Below are 9887 nucleotides of genomic sequence, written 5' to 3' on the forward strand. Positions count from 1 at the left end.
GGAATGATAAATATGATCCTTGAAGCCTATAAATAGGATGTTGGAACAAAGGGAATCACACACCTATTTGGTGATAAGTAATATTTGCTAAGTAAATTTAGAGGAAAGGAAGAGTTGTGCTCATAGGTGACACTCAAGCACCCTCAAGTGTCCAATTAAAGGTACATGCATCCAATGTGAGAGTTCATGCATCCAACTGAGGGTTCAAACATCCAACTTAAGCAGGTTAGGTGCCCAAAACTTTGGTCAGGCGTTGGCCATACTGTTTAGGCGTTGAGAAGAGTTACTAGGCAGCCAACTGGTGTTGTGGAAGTGTTGTGGAAGATTCCCTGTGTCCATAATTGTTCTGAGTTGTTTCGAGGCCTACTTTCATGTTTGTTAGAGTTGGTAAGCTAAAATTAGGGCCATGAAGGTAGTCTAAGGTTATTCTCCTTAAACATGAGATTCTAAGTTAATTTGGGTCAATATAGGCTCGAGATCCAAGAAGGAATCAGGGAGCTAGAAGGCTTGGAAAGAGAGGAATTCTTACTGACAAACAGTGAGTGTTACTTCTTTTAGATATTGTTGTGAAATTCCATACATGTACATATCTGTAGCTTGTATGGTGGTAAAGATGCACCGCATAGGATGGTCAGAGGATTTGTAGATCCAGAATCTGAGCCTGTGGTGGAACTTCACACAGGATAGTTAGAAGACATATGGATTTAGATTCATAGCTTGTGGCAAAACTTTCACATGATGTGTTGGGGTTTGTGCCCTAAAGTCTCGTGTCCTGTAGTTTGTAAACAACTTTGTAAGAACGCTTGTGATGTATAATATATAAGACATTTACTTCACTTCTTGACTTTGCACATTTAGATTTTTTATTTTACCACAAACCAATAAACTTAATATCCCTGGTTGTCTTTATGTAACTTAAGCATGTATGTAGTGACATACAAGTGGATCATGACAACCAAAATAGTTTGTAGTATATGGATATAGGAGGGAAACCTTATCTTGGTAACACTACGGACGCGACCCACTATGTGGAATTGTTACAAGTGTTGTGACTTGTCATAGATGATCTGATCTCGATCATTCGTGTAGCGGACATGCGAGCAGTGGCGTCCTATACAAAGAGTTTGTATAAGACCTGACCTCGAAGTGTCAACGTCTCGTCATATAACTCCGTTCATGACTGAGACTTCACTTCACTAGGATGACCATAGGTAACATGACTTCAATCCTGAGTGAGTTGGGAACTCCTGCCATTGAGGGCGGTCCTTTGATTTGCATGGGTACGAGTGACCAGAGCGTTGATTCAAACCTACCACTTTGGGAATTCGTCTGATTTAGGAGTTGGGAACTCAACTTCACAAGATGGAGTTCACTCCTTCCCAAAAGTAGGGGTAAGTAAATAAATTGCTCTCTTAAGGGCTGATCTTGGGGCTTGAACGATGTGGCGCCACACACCTTCTCATGGCTCGAGAGGTGTTCACACATAGTAGGACTATGTTGTATTGTTCATTAAAGAGACTAGTGGTACTTAAGGAGTAAGATGTAACTATAGGGGCAAAACGATAAAATTGACCTGCTGTAATTACGAGCATCTATGAAGGGTCATCGTACTGATGATTGGTTATATCCAATGGACATAAAAATATATCTATGGTAAGAAGAGTTCAACTGTCGGTCTTTAGTAGAATGCCTGACAGTTAACGGATGGTGGATATCGTGGCTAAAGAGTTTATTCGGCTATTCACATACCGGTGGAGCTTCGAGCCATAGGTCCATAAGGTCCTCTTGGTAGCTTGGATACAAGTTGAGAATCAGTTTTTGGGTCAGTTTGAAATGTTCAAATTGACAAGAGAGAGTTAGATTATATATGATATAATTAAACTAGTTAATTATATATGATATAATTAAATATATGTATGAGATACATTAATTTGGAGGAAATTGGATATAAATATGATTTATATCTAGTGGAGGGAAAATACTATGATTAGTATATGATATTAATTCATAAGTTATGAATACGATATTAATTCATAATTAATGAATATGATGTGATCATATTTATTGTCTATTAATTGGACGGTTAAAAGGGTAATGAGACGGCGTCTCTTCTGTTTTAATAACAAATGAGTAAGTTGAAAGATCACTTTGAGATGCATAAATGGCTCACAGTGTGTTAAGCATGGTATGCGTGGACAATGTGTTGAAGTGTGTCATTGCTTAGAAAATTTGTGCCTGTACGATAGTGCCTGAACGATCACTTACCTATACGACAGTGCTAAGCGATCACTTAACGATTACACCTGCGCACACTATTTACTAAACGATCGTTTACCTTTTCCTAAGCGATCGTTTAACGCCCGATATTTACTAAACGATCGTATAGACGATCGCTTAGTTTTTTTACACGATCGTTTAGACGATCACTTACCTTTTTCCTATACGATCGTATACTTCACCTAAACGATCAAGAATTTTGTCTATATGATAGATGAGCCTATTTCCCACTTGCTTGATCGTTGTATACAATCTCTCTTCCTCTTTCCTTCTACCAAATTCGAACAAAAGCCTACCCCTTGGATTCTCACTCCAAGAATACTGAGGGCTCTGAGTGGTGGTGTCATCTCCGTTTTCTTCTATTCGTGTGGAGACTGTTTGAGGTAGACGATTGGGTTTTGCTAAGCAATAGCTTACCATCTCAACAAAAGTGAGATTTTCTGTGAAGAAGAAGTCTTCAACTGGTATGATCTCTCGATCTCTTATTTACTATTCTTTTGAGCATGTCAATATTTTAGCATTGTGAATACATTTTAGTATGTTTGAATGTATATGTGGAAATTCTATTACAATGAACTGGAAAGATCCACTTCCACTCGTAGGTACTCTTGAATAAGAGTTCCTTCATGATGGTCAAGGCGTCAAAGGACCTAATTCCTGAGCCTGTGGGTGGGATCTTTTGTGGGGTGGTCAAAGGATCGACGGGTCTGGGTTTTGAGCCCACAAGAGGTAGATCTATGTACATATAGAAAGAGACAAAGAGAGATATGATTAACTATCTATTGTGTGAGTAGGATTAATGGAAAACAGATGCGAGCAAGATTGAGGTTCGAGAAAGAACCTTGTTGCATTTTATTGATGCACTGTTATTGAACCATTTATTATTAGGGGTTGTAAGAGACCTTGTAAGATGTTTACCACTCACTCGACTTTTAGCTCGTTTTTTTCTTTTATGTTTTCTTTCGCAAGTAGTAGAAAGAGTTCTGGTTGTTGTTGAAGTCGAGGTTTTCCACAGGCTTACTTCGTTTTCGTAGGGGCATGATTAACTTGGGGCGACTATGACACTCGTAGTTTCCTTTTAAGCTAAAGTGCTCTTGATAAATGAGTAATTTAGGCACCTTTAAAGGAACTCAACCTGTAATGTCTTTCACGTGACCCGTGTGGGCAAGTCAAAACGAAGCAGTTTCTTTGGAAAAGGTTTCTTCTCCATTTGCTAAGAAAATAAAATGGATAATAAGAAATGAGGCTAGTTTTCCTTTTTTCCATGTTATTGCCACTTTGAATCTAGGAAGTTTAATTTTTTACCACTCGAGCTAGAGTGGGGGAAAATGGATTAAGAGCCTTATAAATCTATTATGAGTCTTGCTTAGGCTTAGATAGGAGGGTTTATAACTCACTTATGCATGAATAGATTTGAAGAACTTTAAAAAAAAAAAAAAAATTACTTAATTTGATTGTTTGTTTTTGGATTACATTGTTGATGGCATGCGTGATCTTATTAGACTATTAAAACGAGAATAACGAGCTGTACAATCAAACAAACATATTTTGTGCATGATTGTGTGTTTCTGCCTTGCTTTGGACGATCAAGAATTAAGTTGGGGGTGTTTGATAACACCATAAAAGTGCTATTTTCCTAGCTTAATTCGGGCTCGTTCAAGGATTTTATCTATTTATTATGCTATTTTGTAGGCATTGAGCAACTAAACAGTAGAACAGACCATCGGAGCCAAAATAGGACAAAATGAGCCAAAACAGAGCTCCGTAGCATCAATTGTGAAGAAAGGAAGAAAATTACCATATTGCCCATATAGAGCGTATCAACCCTACCCCTTACGCTGTGCTTTATGCTTGAAGGATGAGAGCAGCTTTTCATGGAGTGTAGCTGCGCTCTGGAATTTGACAGACATAGAAAGAAACACGCGTGCGCCTGAGCACAACGTACAACACTGCGACACTCGAGGGCTACACTGTGACAACAAAAAGCTAGTGTAGCTATGCTACTCTTTAGCGTAGTGATGCTTGGCCATTTATATAAAAGATTTATTTCTCAATTTAGGTCATTCTATGCTTGATTTTTCAGCCACCAACTTCATTCTCTCTGTATTTTCCCCTTCCCATACTTTATTTCTTTTAGTTTTCCATTTATTTACATTAGGAACTTCAACTTGGCACATGAGTGGCTAAGGTAAGTGCTTCTAGCTTAGGATTAAGTTGGAACTCATTTTGATTTAGTTGTGAGAACTTGTAATTAATGGTTTGGTGCTGTTTTCTATGAATTCTTGATGTATTTTCATATTTATGCTTAGAATTTATTTTACCTTGATCACCCATGGCATTTTCTTTGCTTTGCTAGAGAGAAAATATGTCTATGTATTAGTCTCAATTATGGCACAAATTAGAACATGCTTGTGAATAATTTGTAGGTTATTTATGATAATCTATTTGCTACATTGCATGACTAATTGTTCAAGAATCACATCATTAGTAATTTGAGGCCTTTCCTATTGCTAATGACCTTGGCTAGATTACCTAGGCTTAATGTGGTGTTTTAATTGATCAGATCTCTAATGAAATCGATTAATTAATCATCTAGACTAATTAAGGAATTGTTAGTTCATTAGCATGTTGGGTTTGATCATTAGTCTAGCCAACGAGCCAAGAATAGTTGAGCATGCAAACAATCTCTTGAGTTCGACGAACAACCAAACTAATGAGTGGATTCCAAATTTGATTAGTGAGGGTTTGTGGGTGACGACGAATTTTCTCACTATCAAGAGTGCATAATCAAATCAAGTATGAATCAATTGATTGAAGAGAGGTTCGTTTATGCCTCTTGTATCTTGATATATACAATGATTATGTTTCTCATATGGAATAATGATGTGTATGATATATATACTCATATACTCCAATTTGAGTATTGATTTACATCACATAATGATAAATATATAACGTGCATTGTATTATCCTACATTGGCAATAGATACATAAATATATACTCGTATTTATCAATATATGCACATTTGGATATAGTTGTACTATATTATATAATAATGCTAGGGAAATTATTTTAAATGACAAAACTGCTAAAAATATTTATAAATAATAGTAAAATATCACAGTATATTTGCGATAAACCACGATAGACTACTATCTATGTCTATTACAGTCTATCGCAAATAAATAGTGAAATTTTGCTACATTTGTAAATATTTTAGTTAATTTTCCTAAATTTGAAAACAACCCTATTATCTATTACATTTTCTATTCTATGCATATATTTAAATTTCTTACACTACTGTATTAGTTAGTTATATACATATAATTTAAAATAATTTAACTAATATTTATCTGCCTTTTTGGATTAAATATAATAAGAACGTTAAATATTTTTTAAAATTAGTTAACCGAACAACAATAATACAGGTTTTAATATAAAATTATTTGCAATATTAATAAAAATAACTAACAAATAATAAATAAATGGGAATTTCTCCTTTGAGACTCGATCTCCAAACAGAAATTCCTCGATCTTGACTTCAATCTCTCGAAACGGAAAATAGGGCGGTGCAGGGGTGGGAAGTGCATTCCCGACCCCACCTTGTCTCACTGTGATTCCTATATCATACTTTTTGGCACTTGAGAATTTGGATAAACTTTCAATTAAGTTTTCAATAAGTAGTTGTTATTGGTGAGTTTAGATTGACCAAATTTTAACTTGAAATATTAAATTTTAATAACTGATAAGTTGCAAAGTAATTTTAGTGGCCACATATATAAACTTACGTTTATTTCGAGCTACAATAAGCAAAATCATTGATAGAGCTAAAATTTGATGGAATAAAGAAAACCATCGACAAAGTTGAAAATCTTATATAATAGGAAAGTTAGTATAAATTGAGTCGTTAAATAGTCTATACATGTAGTTCCCCTTCATAACATTTCTCTCTAATTATAATCCTAATAACAAGTTTTTGTTTAGCTTTTTTTTCTTTAGGACAAACCCTGACATGGTATAACTTTTTTTTTTTTGAGTAAAAAGGAATTTTATTAAATCTCAAGTGTATAAATTAAGATATGGTCATTTACAGGTAGATTTTGAATCCACGTGGGATAGAAATCTATCCAAATTTCATCAATTCCTAATCTTCTAGCTTTTTTTTTTAACAATAATATTAGTTAAACTATTTATATTTCTGGAGATTTAAGTAAAAATTTCCACGACATGATATAACTAGAGTATTAACTTTCCCACATTTTTACGTATTTGAGTCCTACACCAATATAAAAAAGTGAATAATTTTTTTTATTATATCGTAAAAAATATATCCACGTAACATAAAAAAAATGTCATTATCATAAATAGACATAAGTAATAAACATTTTATCTTACCTAAAAAGGGTTAAATGTTAGTTTATTAGTTAATTTTTTTTAATCAATATCCACATTTTATTGATATTTTTCATGACATTTTTGTAAAAGGAAGGCATCGTCGTCCCAATCAACGTTTTAAACCTAGGTTAATATTTTAATATACGGACGATTACAATTGGTTAATGGCATAAACGGCAGGGTATTTTGGTAAATCAACTCGCAGCTAAAGGCCCACCAAGAAAAAACCCTAATTCTCCCTTCATATAAATTTTGGCCGACAGTCATTTACCCTTCTCCTTGCACGAAGGATTTCAGCAGGCGGCAAAATCTCGCTAGAGCTCCACAAAGCGGAAACTACTTCGCTCATCTTTTCGTAAACATGGTGAGTAGATCTAATCTGTTTCTAGCTTCCTGGTTGGTTTCTTCATTTGCGTTTCTTGGTTTTTTCAATTACCAAAGTCAATGGTGGTTGTTCTAGTGTTGATTTGTGAAGAACTGTTACCTTGAATGTTATATTGAGATTTTCCCACCTCGGTTCCAGAATTTGACGCAAATAGAGAAGTATGAAATCCAAAATATGAGTATCGTCCTCATTATCCAGGATTAAGCTACGTTGTTTGGTTTGCCTGAAGACTGTTCTACTTGTTTTGAAATCTAGGGCTCCAGTCAGTGGTTGGATTTAGTAGGTTGGGAGTAAATTCGAGCTTTTAAGCTGTTTGCTTTGCAGTCTCTTGTTTATAATGTGTACTTCTACTTTGTTTGTTCGGCAGAGTCAGAGAAGACCTATAATTATTTCTGGGTTTTTGTTTATTTGCGTTTTTTGCTATATGGTTCTTCTTAACGTTAAGTGGTTACCTAGTGGCTTGCGTGAAGTTAGAAAGTTATCAGCATATTATAATCTCTTGAATATAGGAATCTTTACTTTGCTTTTGTTTTTGTTCTGGATTCCATAGTCTGGCTCAAGGAGGAAGACCAGGGAACCCAAGGAAGAAACTGTGACTCTTGGTCCTTCAGTGAGGGAAGGCGAGCATGTGTTTGGGGTGGCTCATATTTTTGCTTCATTTAACGATACATTTATTGTAAGTGGGAAGATGTATATAATTTTGGTTGCTCGTTCGGTAACAGATTGATGACTTTGTTGTTTCAATCGCAGCATGTGACGGATCTTTCTGGGAGGGAAACTCTTGTCCGCATTACAGGTGAATCAATTTAATATGTTTCTGCCTTTTTTTTTTGGTACTTGTAAATTGAAATGCTTGAAACTGTAAATCTGGGATTTCTTCTTCTCCATTTCTTGGTTTTTGTTCCTACCACATGTATTTTCATTGATCAATCAACCTAAGTAAACATTAGTAAAAAACTGTTGAGAACCGTTAATTCAAGGTCTAGCAGCTTAGTACTTCAACCTTCATCTGCACGATGAAGTAGGAAGAGCTTTTGCATTAATTAATATGATGTATGGTATTAGATTGTTTATAACTGTCTGTCCTGCTCACTTCAGGACTCTCTAATGGAGTGGAGGTTGTAGATTTTTTTTTTGGGGGGGGGGTGGGGGGTGGGGGGAGTCAGTGCTCCTTTTTATGTCTCCTTTGTCATGTATATCAGGGTTTGGAAGTGGACCTTTATTGAAAATAGTGTTATGCTATATTTTGTCGTCTTCTTCTTCTTCTACTACTTATTATTAGTTTTTTTTTGGAAAGTGTAATTCCGTTTTTTAATGAATGTAGGTGGTATGAAGGTGAAAGCTGACAGGGATGAGTCCTCCCCATACGCAGCTATGCTTGCAGCACAGGATGTTTCTCAGAGATGCAAGGTTATATTCCCTTTTAATATCATTTCTTAATCACCCTTTCCCTCATTTTTATGGATCGTAATCTTTTATGCTTGACTGACTCTGAAGGTTTCCTTTGGAACTTATAAAATCCCATTTTCCTTATTTCATTTGTCCTGTCCGTCAGTTTTTTTTACATATCGTCACTGAACATTACTTCTACGTGGCCATATTTCTCACAAAACAGGAACTCGGTATTACTGCCCTTCATATTAAACTTCGTGCTACTGGAGGAAACAAGACCAAAACACCTGGCCCAGGTGCCCAGTCTGCACTTCGTGCTCTTGCTCGTTCTGGAATGAGAATTGGACGCATAGGTGATTCGCTTTTCCCTCTAGCGTCGATGAATTCAGATCAAATACACCCACACACAATACATAAACGCTGCACATTCATTACTTAACTTTTAAACTGCATCTAACCGCATGCTCTCGTAGATGTCAATCTAATTCTTGTCCACCTTTTTTGATATGTGTTCCAGAGGATGTGACTCCAATTCCAACAGATAGCACTCGCAGAAAGGGTGGAAGAAGAGGAAGAAGGCTGTAATCTTGCTCCTGGATTCCTCCTGTTATGGGCTATGTCAGTGGTTTCTCTATGGTTCTGATGCTCCTTAAGCTTTGCTGCCTTAGTTTTTCAGAACTCCAACTTGGTTTTTATTATTGTTTTGTCAGGGATGTTTCGTCTTCGATTTTGTTTTATGTAGAACCGAGACTATGAAAGAGGAATTTTTGGCTTTAGTTTAACAAATCAATACATTATTATTGAAAGAATGGTGGTCCGATGTTGCAAATCCCATGAAAATATTTATTTAACGTATTGTGTCGAGTTGATTTGGCTGATGGCTATATCAAGTTGAATTCAAAATCTGATGTGTTTTGTTGTGTGGGACAGCTATGATTATGGGTGGACCGTAATTTCACGATTATAGTAACAAGAGCTTTTCATTTATTTACTTATTACTCATTTATTAATGATTAGTTTTCGGGTACTAACTAAAGAAGTAAAATTATATAGCATATCTGATGAATGTTGATTTTTTTTCCCATTATCAAATTTGTTCATATTTTCATATGCTTTATATATATTTTTTTGCAACTTTTATATGCCAATATTTCTACCCTTCTTATTTCTACTAAATAAATTGTCAACAGCTTACTTTACTTTCAACAGAAAAAGTTTAGATTTGGTAATTATTTTGTTTTTGGTTTTTGAAAACTGTTCTTTTCATTTTCTTATCATGATTTGTAACAAACAATCTTAGCAAAGTTACATTTTAGTCAAATTTTAAATTTAATATATATATATATATATATATATATATATTTAAGATTTTGAATTTTGACTTGGTTTCTAGAAACATGGGTGAAATATTGAAATAAGAGATTTAATGGTGAAAGA

At 35.0% G+C, this 9887-nt stretch overlaps 1 protein-coding gene across 1 annotated transcript; it reads left to right on the plus strand.

Annotated features, from left to right (window-relative positions):
- Positions 1-6962: 6962 nt before the first annotated feature.
- On the plus strand, positions 6963-9259 carry LOC120082556 (small ribosomal subunit protein uS11y-like). The gene is made up of 6 exons (XM_039037785.2): positions 6963-7037; positions 7609-7734; positions 7809-7854; positions 8383-8468; positions 8674-8803; positions 8968-9259. The coding sequence occupies exons 1-6, from the start codon at positions 7035-7037 to the stop codon at positions 9033-9035; spliced, it is 459 nt and encodes a 152-aa protein (XP_038893713.1). The 5' UTR covers positions 6963-7034; the 3' UTR covers positions 9036-9259.
- Positions 9260-9887: the final 628 nt, after the last annotated feature.

The sequence above is a fragment of the Benincasa hispida genome, chromosome 8 (genome assembly GCF_027475165.1).
Source record: "Benincasa hispida cultivar pf3 chromosome 8, pf3_genome.v1.1, whole genome shotgun sequence".
Taxonomy (NCBI): domain Eukaryota; kingdom Viridiplantae; phylum Streptophyta; class Magnoliopsida; order Cucurbitales; family Cucurbitaceae; genus Benincasa; species Benincasa hispida.